This window comes from Papaver somniferum, chromosome 7 (assembly GCF_003573695.1).
Source record: "Papaver somniferum cultivar HN1 chromosome 7, ASM357369v1, whole genome shotgun sequence".
Classification (NCBI taxonomy): domain Eukaryota; kingdom Viridiplantae; phylum Streptophyta; class Magnoliopsida; order Ranunculales; family Papaveraceae; genus Papaver; species Papaver somniferum.
The window spans coordinates 138,948,683-138,974,279 of NC_039364.1; the positions used below are offsets into that span (position 1 = coordinate 138,948,683).

Genomic DNA, 25,597 nt, shown 5'->3' on the forward strand with positions numbered 1-25,597 from the left:
CAATCTCTCGATTTGATGAAAATCAAAACTTAACAAATAGCAAAAAGAAAATCAAGAACATACATCAAAAAGATCGAACAAAAGATGAGACACTAAATCGATTTCATATCATGCATTCAAAAAAAAAACCTAAAAAAAATCGAAGAAATAAACAAAATCGAACAAAAGATAATTGATCAAAAACTAACCTGAGATTGAAATCTGATGAAGAAATTACTTAATCTAACAAAATCGCCTCCAAAACATCTCCCGGTCTCTCTCTCTGAATTTTTCCTAGTTCAAAATGTGAGATTTATAAATAAAAAAATTAGTTCATACACATAACTCTCAAAAGAAAGAGTAATCCTAGTACTAGAAAATTTAGAACCAGCCTAATTTAGACTAACTCGTCAAAGTTTTGGACCAAACTGTTTAACATGGGAGTTTTTGGACTAGAAAATACTAGGCTTAGGCCGGTTCCTATGGGTGTGGAAAACTGGCCTGGCTAAGTGGCAAAGGTCAAGTTTCCACCGAGCGGTCGAGTCTCGACCGCGCGGTCAAGACTACACCGTTAGGTGTTATGTACACCACTAACGGCTCTTATAAGACCGGTCGGTCTAGTTTACACTGCTAAGTGGAATCTGATCCAACGGCCATAAATCTTTCCCCCTATAAATACCAAATTCCTCTACCATTTTAACTCACACCTTCTTCCTATTTTCTTAGATTTTCCAATGGCTCAAAACATGTCTATGGCTCAATTCATAGAAGAGCAACATGCGGTCGAAAATCAAAGAATTGCACTTCGAGCTAGTGTGCAAAATGAAATAAGAAGAGCAAATAGTTGGAGAGTTGCACAACAACGCAATTTTAGCATGTTAGAAGATGAATGCATCTGCAAGAATTATGTTTTCTTCACTAATCATCCAATCGTTGATGGCGCATTACGGCTAATTCCGTTTTGGGGACGCGTTTTAATGAAATTTGAAGAAGAAATAAAGAACCTCAACAATCACAATGCGATGGTGTTGAGTGATCGGTTCTCCATAATTTCCAAGAATGTTAACAAATATATTGGTATGATAAGGGAAGAGGCCCGAAACATGAGAAGTGGTGAAACCCTGCTGGAGATTGATCAAAGATGTCGTGCAAAGTGGCTCCATGAAAAAGAAGAGAAGTTTCGATATGCAAGTTGTTATGAAATCTTAAAAATGTTGCTCCAATTTAATCTATCTTATCAATTCTAAGTTCTCAATTTAACTTATGTAGAAAACTTTATATGAAGATTATTATTTATCAAACAAAAGTGCAATTACATTAACGATTTAAACAAACCACGATTCATATTAATGATTAACAATCTATCAAACTAACGATTACCAAATATATAATCCTCTAAGCCTGTTTGATCTTGTGAAAACTCATTATTTGGACTCTGAGATGGTGGCTGAGTAGCATCAGGTGATTCATAACCTTGAAATATGGTACCGAAGCCATTGGAGGTGCTTGAAATCGGTGAAATGTTGAACTTGCTGGGGTATAAATTACAGATTGCCTAAATGCATCCATATTTACGCCACCACCAGGAGTAATTACAGGACCTTGGGGCATGAAACCAATACGATACTGGAAATCCGTCTCCAAGTTTGTTGTTGTTGGTAGTAGCTGAGTCTCTTCCACCATAGTCTCTTCCATCATAGTTGGAGTGTGATGACGACCTCCACGAATTCCACTTGCACGACTTCTTGTATTGATCTCACCGGGCATTTAAGAACTTGACCCTAACGGAGTCTCAGGCAATTCATAACTCATACTCTCCCTCAAAGCATGCATCTGTCTCAAGTGAAAATCGCGGAATTGATTGGTAAAAAGCGCAAAATTGTTCAACTCGTTCCAATACTCTTCTTTTGTTGCCACCACACCATCGTATGGATATCTCTGCTGCATACCTTCACTAGTAAGTGGAACTGTAACAACATCTCCACTTGGTGATAAAGTCTGTACTTCCCAAGATAATGGAGGCATATTTGACGACCTCATTTGACTGCTAGGGTACGTATATGCTTCCCCCGTCGGTGGTGGGGGTTGGGATGGAAGATCTGTAAGTGGCAAATTTAAAATTGTTGGAAAGTCAACACTACCTAAGTTTTGTGGATGAACAACAATATTTAGCTTGCATACCTTTTGAAACCAACTGTAGTAATCATAGTTATCTTCTAGTTCTTGGATCAAATTATCAGTTTCTTCCCAAGGTTGTCCATTATTTATCAACTTTATCCAATCATCATGTGAAATTATTGAAGTTGGAAACGGGTTGATTGCCTTTACCTTTATTCCTTGTATATGAAACAGATGTCTTTCTCCGTAGTACCAAATACCCTGACCACTAACTGGACTGTAAAACACAAGTCGCCTAAGGCTTAACTGAAGCATGGCTTGTGCCGCTGGTTCATGGAACTCATCAATTACTGTATACGTCACTGACGTAATGTTGACACTAGTTCTGCACACTTGTTGCATCCTTTGCATAACAACAACATTTTGACCATCATTAATCTGATCAATCCAATTATCAGCTTTGTACTTGTACATGACTTGAAAAATTAATCGTTTATCGTGAAGATCAGGTTCGCCGACTTTAAAATAAGTATACCACCAATACTGAAAAATAAATTGACGAAAATTGACGTGTTAGTACATTCATCACTAGTTTGAAAACTCGATAATAAATCTAATCAATAGTTCTTACCTCCAATACGACCCAAAATCCATTTAAGCTATCTGTCTTCTTAGTTGAGCAATCACTTAGACATATGTATAGCTCAGCTAAAATTGCAGAACCCCAATCATAATTTTGCGTTTTATTTAAATCTTCTAAAGATTCTAGAAAACCAATTAATGATACTGAGCTACCATTGGGGAAAAAACTTGGCCTAACATCCATAATACAAAAATATGTTCAAGCTCGGGATAATCTTCAGCTCTGTTTATCCCCTTGGCATGGTAGCGGCTCCAAAAATCCTTCAACCCAGACACTCTTAATCCATATGAGTGTAACTGTCTGGATTCTGGCTTTCCTTCGGTATCATTTTCGTACAAGGGGAGTAATTGTTTCCATATTCCTTATGATATCCACTTTAATTGGTTAGATTGTTCTATTTCACCCTCACTTTTTATTCCAGTCAACATATACAAATCTAACGGTGTGAACCCTAAAAACAACATGGTCATAAAAGTAAAGTTTTTATATGGAACTAAAATTTGTATCAAACTAAAAAATTGAATCTCTAAAAATTAATATTTGTTTTTGAACTAAAAATTAAACTATTGAATGGAAAAAATAGAACGTACCGCACTCGAAATCCTTGAAAAAGAACGTATTTGCAGTGTTCAACCAACGTTCACAAATAAGTCGCATAATTTGAGTCTTGTGGTTTTTGCCTTTCATGAAATATAAACGCTGCCAAGGATATCTTCTCAAGGATTCTTGAACAACTTCGGGGGGTAACCCAAACACTTCAGTTAGCTCAGACCACCCACCTCTTAATTTAGGTAACAAAACTCGTTCGGCATGGTTACATAAATGCGTAGATGTTATACCAGATCCAACTAGTTGCCTAACATTAGCGAACTCAGTGATGTGTATCCTGAACCCATACGATATCACTAACTGCAACAGATTTTGCTTTTTCTTTCCCGTTTCTTTTCCTTTGTCTATTTGTTTTGGAACTGCTAATTTTTAAAAAATCGTTCTGGTCTGCTCTCTAGAGAATGAGAGAATTTTTTTTTGTGAATGAAAGATGAAGGTAATAGGGGTATTTATAGGCGGTAGAGCACCGACCGTGGACAGTCGAGATTAAATCGCTAGCGGTTTAAACTAGACCGAATCGAAAAGAGACCGCTAGCGGTGTAGTCTCGACCGCTAGGTGGAGACTCAATCGCTTAGGGAAAATTAGGCGCAGGCCCAAAAATAAATATTCTCGTTGTTAGGCCCAAGATTATTTTTAGTTTCCGTGACACCCATAATTATATGAAATTTTGAACAATGACATATTTTACAAATTGGCAACGCAACTTGGATATAACATATCTAAAAAACCGCACCTTGGGATTTTACAAATCTTATATTGTCAGAAATATTTTAAAGAGAGCTACACAACGAGTACAAACAACAATATCAATTTTTTTTTTTTTTTTTCACGAAAAAATCGTAGGTGATCATCATTTTAGGGAAAATTTCGAAAACTGACTATATATTAGTTATGCAGCCTCCAAAAAAGCTGCATAACACAATATGCATACACCACAAAAGATGCATAACACATTATGCAATCATATTTTTGTTCAAGCATCAATTATTTTGGTTACGCAACCACTAAAACGCGGTATATGACTGAATCCAACAGAAAAATCAGACGCATAACGAATTATGCGACCTTTTTCTCGATTGCATAACAAGTTACGCATCTGTATAAGGTTATGTAGCCATTGTTTTGGTTGATTTTAGTTCGTACAAATAAAGTTGATGCATAATGCATTATGCATCCATTTTCACGACTGCATAACATGTTATGCAAATATTATTGTAGATGCATGGCAAGTTATGTAGTCTTTATTTTTGTTGGTTTCAATAGTAACAAAAAAGTTACTACATAACGTGTTATGCAACAAATTTTATAGCACGACTGCATGACAACTTATGCAGTCATAACGACGTCATAGTCTTCTTTCCTGTTTCAATAACTTCCATGTTCAACAACAACAGTACCAACACAACTCAGTAGTAGCTTAGACGTTGTTGTATCTGGCCCGTGAGAGTATGCCCAAACGTACCAGGAAAGACTTTTTGGAAATTCTGGTGACGACAATAAAAATAAGATTGGAGTTTGCAAATTGATAACTCCGAGGGTGAAGTGTGTACTCTTACCATGTGAAGGTAGGGGACGAGACACAAAGATGAGAAGGACTACCACACCCATGGTATCTATCCCAGCCTAAATCGTGAATTGAATGATGACTTCGATTAACAGAACATTCCGGCCTTACCAAATAAGGTCGTCAGAAGTTACCTGTTCAGTGGAACTAAAGCATGTAGTTACTCATCATCTTCTCGTAGTAGAGACCGTACAAGTAGTGGTACCATTCACGACTACCATCAAATATACCAGCCCATAAATACTACTCTCTCCGTTCTTTTTTACTAGGCCAGTTTCTATAAATAAAAGTTTCAAAAAAAGAGGCAAGTTTTCTAATTGGGAAAATCAAATGTTATTTTAATTTTTGGGACCACTTTTCTCTTAACTTCTTTTGATGACAAGTGTCATGTGGACCACTTCACTTTACTTCTTTTGCTAACAAGTGTCATGGAGACCATTTCACTTCACTTCTCTTATTGACAAGTGTCATGAGGACCACTTTCAATGATTAGTTTTCTTAATTTCCTTAAATTTCACTAAAAACAAAACTGGCATATTAAAAAATAACGGAGGGAGTATTACCAACAGAATTAAAAACTTAACCAACCCAATATCAAGTACTTGTACAATACAATTTCAATTTCAAGGACCCACTGTAAGATAGATGTGATATAAAATACCATGTACAATATTAATGCTCAAGTCTTCAGCATCATCATCTAAAATTTAGTGGATTTGAGACAAATTGAATCCATTAAAAAACAGGAACGGACAAGAGCCAAATTTATATATTGTAAAATTCCTGAAAGAAGAAGCAAATTCACTACCAGTTCTAATGAAATGAGATTTCCTTGACTGGAGCTGAGAGATGTCAGGTTTAATGGCGTCATCGGGTATTCAAAATTTGATTCAGTACACACGATAAATCAACTCGTTACCTGAATTTGATCGTTTGTTAGGATCGTAAACCTAAAAAATAGATATAAGAAACCTAAAATATGTTAAAAATAAAACAAACAGAGAAATTAAAAACGAAAATAGCAAAGAAAAACAAGCCATGCAACGGATTTTGAAAAAAAATAAGTACAAAAAAACAACGATGAACGATATCGATCTCTTGTTTGCTGATCTCCGATGGTATATTTTAAAAGGAAAAAAAAATCGTGAAACTTTATTTCAGAAATTATGGGTGTGAGAGAAATTTTCACCTAGAAACTGGATGCGCCCATGAAAATTTCCGTCAATGGGTTTGACAGTGAAAAAAATTATGAAAATAGGTCTCACAGTAGTTTTCACGTCTTTGTTCACATAGTTGTGCGGCCAGTTTGTGTAGTGATCTTCACTACAATTGGATCATCAGTGGTAGTAGGGATCTCTATGGATTGAGATAATTGGGAATAGATAGAAGATAATAGAGGATTAGGAGAAGAATTAGACGAATTATAGGGATAAGAAGAAGAAGACATTGTAGACAACGAAGTTGCAGAAGCAATTAGAGAAGATGATAGAGTTTTACATTATTCAATAGCTAGTTCTCAACAATGTACAACAGTCCATATATAAGCTGGACGACACACAACTATCATGCAGAGCACGAGCCACTCACATGATTAACAATATGTAGAGCTACTAACGGTACCTGGCTCATAACTAGATAGATCCTGCACATAATCAGGATGGTCTGCCTCATACAGGTTCATGACAAATACCCACTCCTCCAAATCATCCATGTCCTCAAGGATGGAAGGTAGAAATAAGCAAGGTGGAAGAAAAAAACTGTTGTTGTAGCTTCTTCTCGAGCACGGTAAGAATTGTGACCATTCTCATTTTTAACACCAAGGCCCACCACAACTGATCTGCTTGTAGGGAACAAACTTGGTCATTATTCCCACTGCAACGACAATCAATAAACCGCTCTGTGTTGTGTTTATTCCTCCAAATTTTAAAATCCCAGTAGCTTCAGAGATCATGGCTTGGTATGCATGAATTAAACTGTCATTGTCCAACTCTATCATTTGTCCTCGACTAGCAATACTCCCATAGACTTCGACTCAAGGAAGTCGACCATACAAGAATAAACTAGTTCTTAAAAGGTTTAGGCCACTCTTCAAGGATGAGAGAATCAACATAAGAATGTATCTTTGGTTCCAGAATTTCTGTAAGATTAATGTTGATGATACTGAGAAATCAATTTCCTCTTTCCCATGTACGGGGGATGTGTAACTCTCATCATAGTTCTTGTCAACATTTTTATTGTCCACGCACAAAAATAATGCCCAGTACTAACACCAGTAATCTTCTCAAAGTTATGTTTAGAATATGAAAAACTAATAAGCATGTTGTTGTAAAAGGAAGGAGAATAATATTTGTCAAACCTGAAGTAATCCAACTCCTGTCACCAACAACTTCTATACATATTTGACTAAGCAACTCATACCATCTGCTTTTCCCCCCACCAGTCTTTTCCAGCATTTCCCTGCTTTCCACCCTTATAGTGAATTCTTTCCATCCTAAACCATCACAGCACATAGAGCAAGGTATTCTAGGTAGTAACCCAGTGACAATTAATATAAACCCACTGCCATTTCCCATACTCCATAATCCAAGAGTGAACACAATGATACCAAATTGAGATGAGAAAACCAAACAACTATACTCCTTCCGAATGATCAGGCTGCACACTAGAAGCACAACACTAACTGGTGAGGGTGTTTCCATCTTCCTGAACCCTTGCAAAGCTTTTTGCATTTGAATTTGACATCCAATAAGCAATTAATGAGAAGTTCCTTGTGCATTGCCAGATTTACTTTCCCTTGTCATATGAAGTCTCAAAATAGTACAGAGAAAATGAACTTGCTGCACGGTTTCATCAAATAACTCGCAAGCCTCTATGCTGCCACCATTTGTAACAAACAACAACACATTCGAGATTCCAAATAACCAACCCAAATGATTCCCAAGTTCCAAAATCAGCTCAAAAGCATCCATGAAAAACAACCCATTACAAATGAACAAACAAGAAGTAGTGCAGAATTTGGAAATAATTCTGTCATGAGAAGAGCACCTCGCATCAGGTGCAGTTGCCTTTCCACTATCAAATGAGAATCGAGTATACTTAGCATCAGATAAACCAGCACATACTGAAGTAATCAAAACTATGTATATGAAGATATATACCTTGGTAAACCAGATTATGTATGAAGGAAATTGAGTTAGGTTATCTTCCCTCATAGATTTCAGAATTTTAACCTCGAAATTTTGTTTTCTTGTGTTACAATACTTCACCGTATAAGATGCAATTCTTTTACTGTGGTCCGGAAGACTTTTATGAAATCCTTGGGGTCTAGTTAACATTTCTGCTCTGCAATAATGCATCTTGTCCCGTAACCACCATGCTAACACTCGACTGTCACAAGAGAGGAGCTGTTGAGCAGTAATAAAAATGAGAATACCCCAAATAATCCATACATTCTTCTCATTCTCCTTGATTTCCAGACTCCATGGCTGGCAACTGTTATGTAATACCATTCCCAGTTCATACTTTTTTGGTACTAGCAACACGAGTGGATAATATTGGACCTCTTTGAACCTCATCTTGAGAACCTCACAGCCACAATAACTCATAAATTGATTCTTCTTCGCTTTTATCTTCGTAGAGATACCATTATGAGGTTGTAACAGGTGATTCTCATCGCAGCTGAAACCCTTGCCACTACCTCCAGAAATAATAGAGCTAAGTAGCTCAAAACCACTACTAATTCTCATACTCCTTAAATCGAAGGAAAACAATGTTAATTCATATTCTGTTAAGAAGGCCAGTAAACTGAGTTTCCGAATGATTACCTTCCAAGCCTCTTCCAATTCTGCAGGGAGATTAATATCTATAACAAGCACTTGATATATCAGTTCTAGCACATTCCAAGAACCAATATGAGCAGTCTCCCAAGAAGTAATGGTATTAACATACAATTCATAAGCATTAGCAGCATAAATATACTCTTTAACGCTCTCCAAGACTTTGCCACGATCATATATCCAACGAGCAGAATTGATAATAACAAGCAGAGTTTCATTAACAATCAATTTGTAACTCATTTTAGCAATTTTAAGTTGAAATATTAAATCATCTCCACCACCATACAGACACCAAGCTTCTCTCTCAGAAATTTTACCAAATAACACCCAAGCAATATTAGTAAAACCACCATTAGATGACATACAAGCAACTGTTTCACTATTCAACACATCTGGTTGACACCCATATTTGCTAAGCAGCTCATGAACACAATTGCCATTGTATTTGGCCATTAATATTGAACACACATATAGTGCAAACGAGCAGGAAGTAGCTGTATCAAACCCGAATTCATATGCACCAACTAAATAGGAATACCTCTTAATGAGTTTGAAATCATTTACCTCAGCATTTGTAACCCTTCCAACTTGAGAATTCAAAACATTATTAAGAGAATTATGTTCAGAAACGAAGGGTTTACCCTCTTGATAATCTAGAAAATTCAATTTTTCCTTGTGTTCCTGAATTTCATTAGTAGCACTAGATCCATCAGTTACGGAGAGAACAACTTTAAAACTAGATTGAAATTTACCTTCATCTGTTGCACTTGGAGTTGAAGAATTTTCAATTGATTCTCTTACTGAACTTAAATCTCCTGAGCCAAGTGAAATTGATTTCAATTTGATGTCAATTTCGTTCTCGGTTATCTTCGACTCCGATTCACTATATCTGTGAGAGTAATTTGTTGTTGCGGTAAAATCTAAAACTCCAGCTCCCACTAAATCATAGCTATATTTGGTCATGGAATCCAATTCCTCAATATCAGTTTCTACCTGCGAGTCAATAGTTACGCCACCGATCTCATCGTCGAAACTTGGTGTTGAGTTGTCCTGATGATAGCTTTTCCATGAAGCCCAGAATAATTCAGTAAAATCATCACAAAAAGGTCTAATAAACTCCGATCTGTTGTGACTTTCCATCAGTAACTTGTGAAGACAATCTTGTTTTACTGAAATTTCTGCTTGGTTGCAGTGGTCATCGTAGAAGTCGGAGAATCGACCGCTTTGATACCACTTGTAGTGGTCTTCACTACAAGTGGATCATCAGTGGTAGTAGGGGTCTCTATGGATTGAGATAATTGGGAATAAATAGAAGATAATAGAGGATTAAGAGAAGAATTAGACGAATTATAGGGATAAGAAGAAGAAGACATTGTAGACAAGGAAGTTGCAGAAGCAATTAGAGAAGATGAGAGAGTTTTACATTATTCAATAGCTAGTTCTCAACAATGTACAACAGTCCATATATAAGCTGGACGACACACAACTACCGTGCAGAGCACGAACCACTCACATGACTAACAATATGTAAAATTACTAACGACACCTGGCTCATAACTAGATAGGTCCTGCACATAACCAGGATGGTCTGTCTCATGTAGGTTCATCACAGTTTGCCAAACGGATGGGTTAGCCACCCCATAGAAACCGGCCTTACGAGGGGTGGATTAAAGCGTCCAAAACCCGACTAATTTCTGCCTTTTCTTATCGATCGAAAACCGTCATTTGGTTGTAGACGACGACCTACAGATAACAGTTTACCGAGTAGTGACCTGAGAATAGCAAGGAGAACGGAACCGTCGGCCCTAAATGAAAAGGGCGATTCGATCTAAGAGTCTCGATAATTAATTGCACTGAGTTGAAAAAGAACTGAAGATTCAAAAGTTATAGATTTGTTAGAAACGACTAATGAAGAGAAGTAGCAGTAGTAGTAGAAAAGAAGAGGAAACAACCATGAAGAGAAACCCTATACCTAAACTGCCAATTAAAGAACCTGAAATTCAAATGGAGGCTTCATCTTCTTCTGCTTCTGAAGAACCCATGGAAGAAGAAGAAGAACAATCACAGTCACAGTCACAAGAAGAGGAAGAACAAGGAGAGGAAGAGGAAGAACAAGTAGAAGAAAAGGAAGACGGTCAAGAAGAAGAGGAGGAGGAGGAGGAAGAAGAAGAAGAAGCGAAAAGTAGTAATAACTCGAATGAGAACATGAATGAAGAATCCATGGAGGACGAGGAAGAAGAGGAACAGAAGCCAGAGGAGGAGGTAAAGAAAATTAAGAAAAAGGGTTCTTCTAAAAAGATTAAGGATACTATGAAACGTGATGTTGTTAGTTCAGCATGTCGTTTTCCGGCGAATCGAATAAAAACCATAATAAAGAACGAGGGTTTTGATTTCCGCATTACTCAAGAAGCTGTGTTTCTCATCAACAAAGCAACGGTAAATTAATTCATTCAATCGCTTCTATTGTTTGTATGTAATTAGGGTTTCTTCATGTGTGGATGTTATTGTAGTTTTGTTTGAGTTATTCTGCATAAATTTAGATATAGAATCCCGTAAAGGACTTCAACAACTACAGAGTTTTGTGTTCTAAATTTCTAATGAACAACTTTAACTCAAAGGGAGATATACTGGTTGTAAACCCACTAGGTTACTAGCTTTTGGGAATATTCAAGTTTTCTCCTTATAATGTAGTAATGTACTGAAATGCAATCAAAAAAAAATTAGGGGCATTGCATTTGCTGCGTCAAATCGAATCATTTGTATATAGTATATACCTCTATTGCTAAGAAATGCATTAGAGATACTTTATGTTGGCATCATTAGCAGTTGGGGTGTGAGACTGGTGATTGTTCAGATATTGTGGTTTTAGGTCTTTGTCAATGGTGCAAAAATAATGATGTTTGTTTTGTATTAGATGTTGCTGTTGAACCATGTAAGATGAAATAAACCAGAAAATACTGTATGTTGCCTGTGTGTATTCTTAAATATTTTTTATCGATGTGACTTGTGAGTTTTAGTCCTGCTATTCTTGTGACATTTCAAACCACATGTAGATTGGTATGGTATTAAGACGGTGAAGTTTGCTACCCTTCCCTTATCCCTTTTCTCTTACTTCCTCCTCTCTTTCAACTCTCTCATAGGAGCTGTTGTTCACTTCACCTCCCACATTTGCCTATAGCTTTCTCTTCTTTTCTCTCACAGAGTTACAGGCATAGCATGACTTGTTTTTCATAATTTCTTTAATGGTGCATTTTGATGATAAGAGCTTTTACCCTGCTTTTATTTGGTTGATTACACGTTGTTTGGTTACACACATAATATATTGATTTTGTTTCTTTTCAATGTTTTTAATAAAAATAATTGTGGTTTGAAACAGGAGCAGTTTCTTGAGCAGTTCATGGAAGATGCTCGCGCCAATGTTATAAAGGACCGCAAAAAAGCCGTAGCTTACAAGCATGTTTGTAAGTTTCAAACCGAGTGTATTGTCAATAACTGCTTGTGCTAGATTTTTGACCCTGCCGTTGTGATGCCTCTGCACAAGGGTCATCTCCTTTTCTTTCTGCATCATATCTTTATTGTCATTGGTGTTTACTGACTGGAATCGTTGAATTCTCCTTTCCTCTGGGTTGCATGTAGCATCGTTGATGTTCACACTTTTGATTGATGTTTACTGATGTTTTGCTTCTGTCTGAGTTCTAGTTGACTCAACATACTTATTCTCGTTACTGCTTGTAAGATATTGGTTCTTCGTTTTCTCCATTAACATAATATTCAATTCAAATTTTTGTTTCAGCATCAGTGGTTACTAAAACTAAGAGATATGACTTCCTTTCTGGTGAGTTCCTTGTTGGCTTCTTTCTCCTTTTTTTTTAGTGAATGTTTGACTTCTTTTTGTAGATTTTATAGTAGTTGGGTGTATAAATATCTGCTGATCATCTCTTTGCATGCTTCCTTCTTGAAAAATAGACTTTGCGCCTGAGAAGATTAAAGCAGAGGATGCCTCATCCGAAAGAAAGCTAGCTGAAACATGATTTTACTATAAAACACCTCTAACTGTTGTTGAATGAAAGGTAGATGACTGTCTCGGGTCTCTAGATGTCTTGTTTATTTTTTGTTTTCTAGACCATCTGTCTTAAGGGACTTTTTGTCAAAGCTGTTCTGGTTCAAATTTCTCTTAAGAGTGTAAGTATTAACCATGCAAAATTTTCAAAATACAAGAGATTCAGCTCATTGCTAACATGTTTATTTTCTGGCTATTTTTATAGCCTAAATTTCCCAAAAGTTGTTATGACATGTCAACTAAAACCACAAGGTAATGTGTTCCTTCTTATCTGATGAATGTTTTTGAGATTGCAGTCCCCTGATCTCACTCTTCATTTTTTTTTCTTCTTGTGTGTGCATACCATGACCAAGATTAGGATGAAAGTTAATCAGTGGGTATAATTATGCACTTTATACTACTATTTTTATCGAATTAAACAAGCAAAAGTTGGTCCTCACTTATCAGTGAAAAACATTTGAAATTTCTGAGTGGGTGCTTCAGGACAAGCTGAATAAGCATCTAAATTTTCACAATCTCTATTATTGAAACAACCCCACCATTATTACCAGCATTTTCATTCTAGGTCTACTTTCAGTATGTTCTGTCCAGGTCTCCAGGTGTGTGGATGTAGTTTTTATAGGGTTACTTAATAATGATTTCCTCGAGTATTCCGTCAAACCTTATAGCATACAAAGTTTATTATTTTAAAAAAAAAATTTGATAAACCTGCTCACTCAATCTGATGATTCTGGTACTCTCTAAGAAGTTCTGATTCTGATGACTTTTTAACGATTTTATATAGACAAAGGTAAAGGATGTTGAATGATTACTGAATATTGTTTCTTTTGACCCCTTGAAAGGACATATTTGCTGTGGTTTGGGAATGATGTGATGATTATGCTATTCCGGCCATATGGTTTCTCTTAATCGGTTAATCCTTCCTAAAGAAGATAAAAAACAACCATAGTAAGTTCTTCCAGTGTGGGGGGTTTAAACTGTGCCGGAATGCTTGCTTGGGCACACATGTCTCTAGGTTATGCCAATGCAGAAACGTTCTTCTCTGAATGGAAGAGAGAAAAAGAAATCTATTAAAAGCTTGTAAAATTACTGAATGAAACTAAAAAGTTTTGAAGGGGGTTTGCTCTCTTCTTTCTTTAGAAAAACATTTAACCGTTTCTTAAAGGTTATTATTAGACTGACATATAAAAAATCTTTTCGACGATAACATTTGATTTGGCTCCATACGATGAAAACGACAACTATCTTAAAAACAGAAATTGTCCTCTTGCAAGTAAGCATATGATGCTTTGTCTTAGATTTCAAGGTAAACTCTACACCCTAGCTAGAAAAAGAGCAAACTACTATAAGTTAATACTTGTTTCCATATTTTTCAATGGTGGTCTCGTTTTGATGCAGCAGGAGTTGAGCAAACTCTCTCTAATAGATAGTTTTACAAGATAGAGAGAGTTGAGCAAATTCTCTCTAAAACTGCAACTACCAGTCAAACACCACCAATCATAGTCGTTTAAGGTTTTATTACGGCAGTAGTGAAAAATGTTTGGGTTAGAATGTGATGGTCTTTGGGGTCCGAAGGAATGTAGCGAGTGGATAGTAGGTCTGGAAAAACACAAAGTGTATGTTGTATGCCTACTCTCCATTATTTAACCTCTCTACTTGTGATATACTACTCCGTAGGAACAGATAAACCAGAGAAGATAGAAAAAGCAAAAGACACTTTAACAAAGTACTTCATTTGCAGCATTTGACTCTTTTTCTCTAGAGCTTCACGCAATTCCGTTGCTCTTCACCAAACTCAGCCAAAAAAGTTCTCAACTCATCCATCAATTCAATCTCTCTGCTCCATTACCTCTCTCTCCCTCTCTCTCTCTCTCTCTCTGGCTTAGAGAACCCATGTGTTCTCTACTTCCTCCGAAGAAGAGTTTTTCTTTCTTTCTCCTGGGTTGTCACTTTTTCATCATGAAAAACTAAAACTCATACATGGTCATTTTGATTGGAAGTTCTAATTTTGCATGAAATTTCTGGTGTCTATGTTCATGTCACAAGGACACAAGGGTACAGATTAAGTAGAGTTTTGTTTGTTTAAGATCAAATTTTACAAACCAAGATACAAACAAATGGGAAATGTAAGCAGCAATGGGAATAGGAGGAGGAATAGAAACAATAACGACAATAATCCTCCACCAGTACCACCACCACAACCTCAACAACAACCTTCATCACAAACAGAAACAAATGGGAACGGGAATCGCTATGTTTTCGCCGCTGCAACACCTTACCCACCTCAGTATCCAAACCCTAATACACAACAGTATTATTCATATACAGGATTTCCACCGCCGCCACCACCACCGCCACCATTTATGCAAGTTCCATTACCTGCTCCATACGATAACCACCACAGGGTTGATCCTCTTCCTCTTCCTCCACCTCCTCCTCCTCCGCTTCCTTCTACTAATACCAATACTGCTAACCAGGGAAATTGGGCTGGTGGTCGATTCCCCTGTGGACCTGTTCTTCCTCCACCTCCTTATGTTGAACATCAGAAAGCCGTTACTATCCGAAACGATGTTAATCTAAAGAAGGAAACTCTGAAGTTAGTACCTGATGATGAGAATCCTGGATATTTTCTTGTTACTTTCACTTTTGATGCCACTGTTGCTGGACAGTAAGATTTTCCCCGTTTTCAAACTCTTTAGTTTTACTTCAATTGTGTATACTCTACCTGCATAGAATCATTTAAATTTTTATAATTTTTTTGCGTGAGTTTTTAATTCTTGATTTTTGTCATAATTTTTGCGGTAACTTACTATTTTGCTTAGTTGATTTTGATGAGTTCAAAGTCGGTCTTTAAGTTCTCTTCGTTGTTATCGTGATAGCGAATTTGGGTTCGATTGAAGAATTCCACAAACCTTTACTCAGTGAGAAAACAAATTCCAAGTTATGTCACATGCATGATAAACAAAGGAGAGGATCTGTAGAAAAGAAAAAGAAAAAAAGACAAAGGAGAGGTGTAGATAGAATCAGTTAATACATATGAAGATGATATAAGTTAAGATGAACAACCTAATGCCTAACTCAAGCATTGGTGGAAACAACATATGAATTCCTTATCTTTATTAGGCTTTATGGTTTGCATACGTTGAGTAAATTAGTTAACCATCTAGATTTGTCTTTAAGCAAGTATTACTTTCTTGGTGATTCTGAACCTCAATTTGTAAATCTATACAAATAGTATCTGCTAGAATCCAGCAATTCGAGTGGGCATCAATTCCAACTTTCATGTTGAATTTCTTCCAGTCTTGAATCTAATTTCCCATAGCTTGTCAGGGAGTGCTAAAATTTGACATAGATTTGCATTCAGTCTTCGTCTTCTTTATAGCTCCTCAATTAGCACTTAACTGGCTCTGTAATATTGTGCCTTTCCTCAACTTGACTCAGTTCTGCAACCATGGTACTCGAAACATGGGAAGATAAGAGGCTAAAAGAGAGAGAGAGAGAGAGAGAGAGAGAGAGAGAGAGAGAGAGAGAGAGAAAAACTACATTATGTGAGCTGTTCAATGGACAAATGGGCATTATGTGACTGTTGCTGCAATCATAGTTTTAAGAATTAAGAATACATATAGGACAGCAAATGCCATGTACTCTCTCTACCACCTTTTCTTCTAATGTGTGTTAAACTTAATTGTTCAGAAGTACAATGTTATTTACTTAAGAGTGTCCTTTTCACATCATTTGTGGTACAGCCTCTCTGTTCTGTTCTTTGCGAAAGAAGGTGCAGATTGCAATCTCAAGCCAGTGAAGGAAGGCATGCTTGAACCAGTCACGTTAACGTTCCAGAAAGGCCTAGCTCAGTTGTTCAAGCAGCCTTCAGGAACTGGAATTGACTTGTCAACATTGGAAGAAGCAGAATTACTGAATAACGGTAGTGATCTGGAAGTGTATCCACTTGCAGTAAAGGCAGAAGCATCTCCATTAGATTGTAGTGGATCAGAGGAGGGAAACTCAAGGACTAGATCGATAAATTCTCAAATTACTCAGGCAGTGTTCGAGAAGGAGAAAGGCGATTACCAGGTCAAAGTGATGAAACAGATCCTATGGGTGAATGGAATGAGATACGAGTTACAAGAGATATATGGTATTGGCAATTCTGTTGAGAGTGATTTCGACGGAAATGACCCAGGGAAAGAGTGTGTCATTTGCTTATCAGAACCACGGGACACAACTGTTCTCCCCTGCCGACACATGGTAATTCTCGTCTTACTTCCTTTAGTGACCAGTTCGGTTGACGGCAGTACTATCAAACTCAAAGTGTTGTCTTTGATTTTGATGTTGAAAATCATCATGCCCTTGTCAACACATGTCAAATCTAGATTCAGAAAGAATGTCTATCTGGTTGTCATATTATCATATTTTCCATGCATGTTGGTACTGAACCATACTAATCAGCTATATGAATATGAAACTGGGTCGTTTTTAATCTTACACTTTTTATTTGGTGTGCAGTGTATGTGCAGTGGGTGTGCCAAGGTTTTACGGTTCCAGACAAATAGATGTCCTATTTGCCGTCAACCAGTTGAGCGACTTTTGGAGATCAAGGTCTCTTCTGAGCCTGAGGAGTGAAAACAGTCTGCTACTTGCTGAAAAAATAACATATGTTTGTAAAGTTGTGGACTGAAGTTTTTTGTTTTTTTGAGTTACCTGTTTCCCTGGGGCACTCAAATAATGAATATATGATAGATGAGGATATGTATTCGTATTTTAGCTTTGATCAACTTTAGTCTGGCATACGATGTGTTGTAGACCTACAGCTTTGCTGAACAGAGAAGGGCATCGGAGACTAAATGTTAAGGCAGGCTGTGTACTCTTAATATATGAGTCTGCCAGACTGTTTTAGTAAAGATAAAAGTTTCAGTGCATATTTTTGTTGTTCTTTTTCAAACAGACACTCAAGTCACTTTTCATTAATATAAAGGGCATAGGTTGTCAGGCCAAATCATTGTGAACAATGCAATTGTGTATATAGCAAATCTGTTGAACATACTGCAACTATTTCTGCTACTTGATCCGCTAGTCCTCCAGTGTGTTGAACCTGAAGGTGTTTTAATTCTCTTCTCTTGTCTAGAGTTTACTTGCTCTACTGACTGTAATTTCTTCTGTTACACTGATGCTGCGGATCTTAGGCTGTAACTTCTGCACACCAGTGCAGTATTTTCTCGTTACCATCATGATGTTGCTAATCTTCAGTTTTTAACTCCTGCACACACTAGTGTTTTCCACGCTCACCTTTACAATTTTCTATCGAAAAATACATCTAAATACAGAAACGGGAACAATACAAAACAAATGAAAATGCACGTGAAAATCGTTTGGCCGCCAGCCCGCCACATAAAATCATTGACCCCAATGTTGAATTAGTTGGTGGGTGTGAGGTGATCCTCACCCAACAAGACTAAAATTGGCTATTTTCCACCCTTGTATTCTGAAAAGACCAACTTTGGACGGTTAGATGCTAGACGTAATATTCACCTACATGTAAAACCCACTCTCAGACCTGAACCTAATAAATATTTTACTTTACAAATCGACGAGAACAGAATTAGGTCCTTTTATTGCCGCTTTGGTTGGTTGGTTGGTAGAGAAAGTGAAAGTGGAGGAAAGAAGAAAGGAGTAGGTAGAGAGAGTGGGATCGATCAGCAACTTGTTTCTGTGATTTATAAATCTCAAATCCCACAATAATTCTCTGAATCTATCAAGAAGAAGAAATCGAACCAAGTAGAATAATCTCAATGGCGTTATCGATTTCTTCTTCTACTCCTACTAAATCTTTAGGATTCGTCCAAACATCAGACTTTCACAAATTGTCTTCTCCAACAGTTTTGGTCTCTGTAAAAAGATACACTCCCAGAAACCTTGGTAAAATGCGATTCCCTCTGATTATTTTTTATTTGATTTTGCTTCATTATGTTTCAGATTTATCGGTTTTGTATTTGAGTTTCATGTTTTTGGTTTCTTGATCATATCGTGCTTATCAATAATTGAACTAGATATGGTTTTTTCTTTTTGGAAATAATGTATTTCGCGTTTTGGAAGCTCAATTTCCAATCAATTTGATAAGTCCTTTCAAGTCAACAAGATGACTACCTAAACTTTAAATGATGTTTCTCAAATTTGAGGTCTTCATTGGAGATATAAAAATAAATAAAATAATGGTGTCAAATTCGTCGAAAGAAGTTGAATTGAATGGTTCGACTTGCAAATTTGTTGATAATTAGATCTTGCAAATGCACACCAACTTTGCATGACATACAAATAGTTTACACTTGTCAATTGTTTATTGCAGAACATAAATAAATTCAGTTGCTTTTGGATTGTCTCATTTTCTTATATGTTTTTATTCATTGAATGACAGCGGTAAAGGCAAGTGGAAGTACATACGGGAACTTCTTCCGTGTTACAACATATGGAGAATCTCATGGAGGAGGTGTTGGATGTGTCATTGATGGGTGCCCTCCTCGGGTTCCCATCTCAGAAGCTGATATGCAAATTGATCTTGATCGAAGGTATTTCACATACTTACTCAAAACCACAGGTTACTGTTCGTATATGCCTATTTCTGCATCTCTACGAGTAGAAACCATTTCATTCTGTTTTTTTGATGCTTATGTAACTGAGAAAGTAACTTGCTAAATGAGGATTGTCCAAGTACTCACATATGATCTTATTATCAAACTCAGGAGGCCAGGTCAGAGTCGCATAACCACCCCAAGGAAAGAGACTGATACATGCAAGATATATTCTGGAGTCGCAGATGGTTAGTTTTAGTAGCATGTTGGCCACATTATATTACTTATATCACACAAACTTATGCATTCATTACTTCTTGACTCAATGGCTTGGCTGATTGGGTGTTCTTGTGCTGCAGGACTCACAACTGGTTCTCCAATTCACGTCAATGTGCCAAACACTGACCAGAGAGGACATGTGAGTATCCATGGTCACTTTTTCTTTTCTTTCAAGGTGATATTAGGTCAGAAATGGGGGAAGATTTTATAACTCAAAGTGGGTTTTTGAGTGGATATGTGCAGCATTTTATGCAAGTGATACATCGTACAATCAGGACCTATGAACAGGCAGGCTACCTTATGTCTTGTGTGTGCCGAAAATAGTTCCTTGAATGCAATAACTTGGCTTTAGAAAGTATATGGATGTTGACAAAGTTTAGGTGTTGTTAGGAAAACATAGATTGGCACATTAAAAGGAACAAGACAAAGGTAGATAATAAGACACCTACTGTTCCAGTTGTTCTTAATTAATTTACTGGTTGAAATTTTGTTTGCTACAGCCCATCCATAAGTTGGCAGAAATTTGGCTTTGCTTGAAATGTGTGTAAAAGTGGCAGAGTTGTATTTATATTTATGACCAGTACCACAAGTAATGTGGTGAAATTTCTCTGTAGTCTAGTTAACATGTTGGTGGTATCATGGTTCTCTAAGAATTATAAAATCTTAATGTCTTAATAAACTTTTCAGGATTACAAAGAAATGTCAGTTGCCTACAGACCTTCTCATGCTGATGCTACCTATGACATGAAGTATGGTGCAAGATCAGTTCAGGTGATTTATTTGACTACTTCTATTAATCAGATATGAAATGTTACTCGAAGATTCAGTCATTCTTAGTTGTCCAAACCTAAATCTTTCCGTTTTATTGTGTATAAAATGGCTGCCAAATGTGAATGTAGGGTGGTGGCAGATCTTCAGCCAGAGAAACCATAGGAAGAGTTGCAGCTGGAGCTCTTGCCAAAAAAATTCTGAAGCTAAAATGTGGAACTGAGGTGAGTCTATTGTATTGCTTGTTGAGCTTAATGTTCCCTGCTTTCTATACTCACGTCATCTCAACTGGTGATGAGAAGCAACTCCCCATTGGTAGCAAATGCTATAGAACTAATTTAGTCAAACTTTAAACTAATGTAATGGCTTAGCTCTATAGTATGTCTATATAAATTTGAACACACTGATCTTATGTTTCCTGTGTCTAAAGAGATAAAGACCTCCTTTTTTTTTTTTCTTTCTTGAGGTGACTCTGTAATTTATGCAGGCCATCGATTTTATTATTTTATGTAGTTTAATGGTATTCATTATTTTATCTGAGTCATGTCTTGCGCTATAAGACTTACGCTGTGTTTGTAATGTTTTTCAGATTCTAGCATATGTCTCTCAGGTCCACAAAGTTATTCTTCCAGAAGACTTGGTTGATCCCGAGACTCTAACACTCGAACAGGTGCGGTTACGTTTCTTTTTTTAAAAATTGTTAGGAGTTTCATACATCAGAGCCACATATGGTCCTCAATCCCTTTATCTCCCTAGTAGGATAGCCAGGAGTGTAGGCATGTATGTTATCAGCAGACAATGTTCTATTCAGATAAGAGCTTTGGTTGCTTGATTGCGGCTTTTTTGCGACCCTCCTCTTATAAACAACACTGCTTACATGACAATCTCTTGAAAAGAAAAATCAACATATACTTGCTAGTATAGATCATTTTGCAAGTCACTGAAAGACTTCATTCTATGATGAATTATAATCAGGTAGAAAGTAACATCGTCAGGTGCCCGGACCCAGAATATGCCGAAAAGATGATTGCTGCTATTGATGCTGTCCGTGTGAAAGGGGACTCTGTTGGGGGGGTTGTGACATGTATTGCGAGGAACGTTCCACGTGTAAGAAATCACCGCCCTGCTCTTGAGAGAGTGCAGGATGATTGATTAGTGTAATGCAATATCTTTAACTGAGCTGTTGTGTAATTTAGAAACCACCTCATTGTATTTCAGGGTCTTGGTTCACCAGTTTTTGATAAACTCGAAGCTGAGCTTGCAAAAGTTATGATGTCTCTACCAGCAACAAAGGGTTTTGAATTTGGGAGTGGATTCACAGGTAGGGATCTTCAGAAATGCTGCAGCTGTTTGTCTTTGTTTGTATTGAGAAAGAGTTACGGGAACTGATCGTTGGAAGTATAACATGCGTGAGGGTTTATCCTCTCTCTGATGAATTATTATGGAGCTTTAACCGCTTCTTTATTGACTACTGCAGGAACTTTTTTGACTGGTAGCGAACATAATGATGAATTTTATACTGATAAGAGTGGAAGAATCAGAACAAGAACGAATCGATCTGGTGGAATACAGGTAAGATAAATCTTTTATGCTTTTCCTTCCCCACCCTGATGAGCTTGTTTGACAGCCTGTTAATAGTATATCCCGGTGAGGTGCAGGGTGGAATCTCTAATGGAGAGGTCATAAACTTTAGAGTAGCTTTCAAACCAACTTCAACAATTTCGGTAAATGATAATTTCTGACTATGAATACCTTGTCATGTTGTCATTATGTTTGTAGGACATTCAGTTGTTAATGTTCCCTTGTTAATTAAAAGCTGATGTTAGTATGGTAATTTATCTTGTAGAAAAAACAAAACACTGTAAACAGAGATAAAGAGGAGATAGAACTCATTGCACGTGGTCGTCATGATCCTTGTGTTGTGCCTAGAGGTTTGATTTCCTCGCACAATTTAGTTTCACTTCTATCGTAAAATTTTGTTTCTCTCTACTGTGCCCCTCTTTTGTTCTGTTTCCCCAAGTTTTAATATTTTAGCAGAGTTTTCTGACTTGTTAATATTTGGTTCTACGTGGATTTGCAGCGGTGCCAATGGTAGAAGCTATGGTGGCTCTGGTACTCGTTGATCAACTGTTGGCACAGTATGCTCAGTGCGAGCTATTCCCCATCAATCCTTCCCTACAAGAACCCCTTTAGTGATGAAAGATCAAAGCTGCTGCATGTCCAGTTTTTGGGTTAGAAAGAATAGTAGAGTCCCGGAATTGGTAGCTTATTCGAATAATTTTCTTCTAAGCTCATATTTGTTGCACAAAAAAAATCCTTCGATTTCTGTTTTCCTCCGAACTAAGATGGTTGAGAATTCCCTAGTGCTAGTATTTATCAGACAGTGCATTTGCGCACCAATCAAGGCCCGTGACTTTGTTCAGGGTGTGATGACTTTGTCCAGGTTCTATATTTTCAAAGTAAATGAGATACTATATAATTCGTTTGTACACAAACTTATTATAATGACAAAGCTGCATATTTTATTTCATAATTGATAAACCTGGCATTTTTAGGGGTGACCCAAAAAAAATTAGGGGCAACATTTTTATTCTCGTCCCATGAATGTGGTTATGGCATGTCCTAGTGGTTGGGAAAATGCCTAAATGCCCTTTTATAATCGGTAGTTTAGTATTGGTTTTAGCAACCGATTATGAGTGTGTTCTTCTCCGGTATTAGTTTAGTATTAAAACCAAAGATCGTCGATCAAACAAATTTTAGGATTGATTATTTAAAACTAAAACTCAAAATCATTAACCTTAAAGTAGAAACTGTCAAAAAAAAAAATCGAGTTAAACAAACAAAACGGATAAATGATAGTAGTTGTAATCCGAAATTACGATTTGACTGCTTGAAATCAAAAAATTGATCGGAAATTTTTCTAATAGATTGTTTGTTATCTACCGATTATTCTTGAGTTAAAAAAATCAATATTTTTATACTAAAAATTAAGCACAATTGGTAGATAATGAACATCACTTATCTACCGATTGTGAAAATAGAGAAATTCAAAATTCCATTAGTTTTGAGAAAATTATATCACTTATCTATTGATTGTGAAAATAGAGAAATTCAAAATTCCATTAGTTTTGAGAAAATTATATTTGGGGCGACTAACACAATCGGTAGATGATAAGTGCATAATTCATATGATTTTAGTATCCATTCCATACTTGTTTTAGCTATTATTCTTGCATGTATTCGTATTATTACTCTTGTTTTCTCTTATTTTCCTCTATTAGGTGAATCATCCAAAAAGGAGCTACAAAGTGCTGAAAAGAGTTAAGAAGAGAAGTATTCCAAGTATCCAAGTGCCAAGTCCAAGAGAAGTTGAAGAAGTGCGACGAAAAGGAGCAAAACGCTCAAAATCATGAGACGGGCCAAAGACTGATCTTAACTCATTCAAATTAAGGATTTCTCATCACCATCTTGAAGAGAATTGAAAGAGGAAAAGAACGCAAAAAGAATGAGGTTATTCCGAGTTCGGACGAAGAAATTGTGGCCAAAACAAGTTTTTTATCGAATACCGAAGACACTAAAGTATGCAAACGGTACGCATACCTTAATTCCGAAAAAATCTGCTGGAATTTGAGGTACGAATACCGGTACGCATACTTAACAAGTATGCAAACAGGTATGCATACTTGTGAAGGCCTAAACTCACGGTTAGGATCCTTATTTCGTATTTTCGGGTCGGGTTCTTGAACCGAACCAGATACTTGATGGCCAAGCAATGTAAACCTATAAAAATAGGTATTAGGCCTTTCCCATATCGATAATCTCATATCACAAGTTCTACATCAAAAACCTAGGGTTTACCCCTTTAGGGGGAAACCACCATTTTTCATCTTCTTTGTAATATGAGTAGCTAAATCCTTTGTTGATTAAGGATGAACTCAATGTTCCAAGCGTGAAGCTTTATTATTAACACAAATCTATTGGGAGTTTTTATCATCATCGTTTTTTTTTACCATATCTAGGGTTTATGGGTGATTCTTAAATTGATTTGGAGTGCATGCTAGATTGATCTATTGATCGTTCTATTGCTAGCAGAAGTTAGGAGATAAGTAATCGTCGAATAACTCTCTACACAAGTATAAATCGCGAGACCTTACAGAGGGATTCTGTGGACGAATCGTGTGTAAAAACAACACCAGCAAGTAAACCTTGAGCTAAGAGTTTAACTGCTGGGGTTAACCTAATTCACAAAGCCTAAAGCGTTCGATTGGATTACACCTTGAGTGAGCTACTACTTGGTGGTTCGTTTGGATAGAATCTGATCTTGGAGAGCTTCCGTATCCGTGGTAAAAGGAGTTTTGGGGATAGCACTGAGCTAGCTGCTAATCGTCGAATAATACTAATCTAGATATCGCTTGGTAACGGCGAAGGATTCCTTGATCATCTCTTTTCTTTATTATTGTCTTTCTATTTATCTTACAACCAAAACTCCCTTTGTTATTTACTTTATTTGCTGATACAAATAACCTATCAATTACACAGCTATCTGTGGGAACGATCTCTTGCTACCGCTATATTCTAGTTAATTAGTGGGAAATATTGATCAATTTGTTGCACTAACGACACACATCAAATTTGGCGCCGCTGCCGGGGAGCAGTTGCTAATTGCTAATTGATCTGTTATTTGTTCAGCTTTTTTTTTTCTTTTTTTTTTTTAGTTTTTCTTGTGAATCGTCATGTTTCCTTACGGAAATAACATATACGGAGCACAAGATTACACATACAACAGTAGTAATCAATATGGTTTTCAATCTCATTCATATGACAACTACCAATCATCCTATGGGTTAATCAAAACCAGTCTTTTAGGTATGATCATATCCTACGGAACCTTATGGAAATTCACATACATATCAACAACCGTATGACGGGTATGTAAGTGAACAATCACAAGGATGGGAGGATAGTTATGCTTCTAATCGTTTATCTTCTGAACTTGAACAGAAATTTGATCCGATTATGCATCACTTAAAGGCCGGATGTCCATACTGGAGTTACTCAATGAGAAACTAAGCGCGGAAAAAAATATGTCAACCGAATCTTACTTCAATATATCTAACCAAACTCCTGATCGTATTTATGATTATTCACTTATTCAAAAAGGGGAAACTTCGTTT

General features: G+C 36.8%; 3 protein-coding genes and 1 long non-coding RNA gene across 4 annotated transcripts; 3 read left to right on the top strand and 1 right to left on the bottom strand.

Annotated features, from left to right (window-relative positions):
- Window positions 1-10,439: 10,439 nt before the first annotated feature.
- LOC113293011 (histone H3.v1-like) lies at window positions 10,440-13,061 on the top strand. Its single transcript, XM_026541792.1, has 4 exons — window positions 10,440-11,186; window positions 12,127-12,211; window positions 12,544-12,585; window positions 12,717-13,061. The coding sequence occupies exons 1-4, from the start codon at window positions 10,659-10,661 to the stop codon at window positions 12,779-12,781; spliced, it is 720 nt and encodes a 239-aa protein (XP_026397577.1). The 5' UTR covers window positions 10,440-10,658; the 3' UTR covers window positions 12,782-13,061.
- A 1,412-nt stretch (window positions 13,062-14,473) lies between these two features.
- LOC113298566 (probable E3 ubiquitin-protein ligase LOG2) lies at window positions 14,474-17,729 on the top strand. Its single transcript, XM_026547335.1, has 3 exons — window positions 14,474-15,478; window positions 16,557-17,058; window positions 17,317-17,729. The coding sequence occupies exons 1-3, from the start codon at window positions 14,928-14,930 to the stop codon at window positions 17,431-17,433; spliced, it is 1,170 nt and encodes a 389-aa protein (XP_026403120.1). The 5' UTR covers window positions 14,474-14,927; the 3' UTR covers window positions 17,434-17,729.
- Window positions 15,221-16,549, bottom strand: LOC113298567. Its single transcript, XR_003334250.1, has 3 exons — window positions 15,621-16,549; window positions 15,415-15,535; window positions 15,221-15,339 (listed from the first exon to the last, which is right to left on the bottom strand). It is a non-coding gene; the product is annotated as an uncharacterized LOC113298567 (long non-coding RNA).
- A 688-nt stretch (window positions 17,730-18,417) lies between the features above and the next one.
- LOC113298568 (chorismate synthase, chloroplastic-like) lies at window positions 18,418-22,956 on the top strand. The gene is made up of 13 exons (XM_026547336.1): window positions 18,418-18,726; window positions 19,223-19,373; window positions 19,548-19,624; window positions 19,736-19,794; window positions 20,343-20,426; window positions 20,555-20,647; window positions 21,013-21,093; window positions 21,399-21,530; window positions 21,642-21,744; window positions 21,901-21,995; window positions 22,082-22,147; window positions 22,270-22,354; window positions 22,504-22,956. The coding sequence occupies exons 1-13, from the start codon at window positions 18,600-18,602 to the stop codon at window positions 22,614-22,616; spliced, it is 1,266 nt and encodes a 421-aa protein (XP_026403121.1). The 5' UTR covers window positions 18,418-18,599; the 3' UTR covers window positions 22,617-22,956.
- The last annotated feature ends 2,641 nt before the right edge of the window (window positions 22,957-25,597 follow it).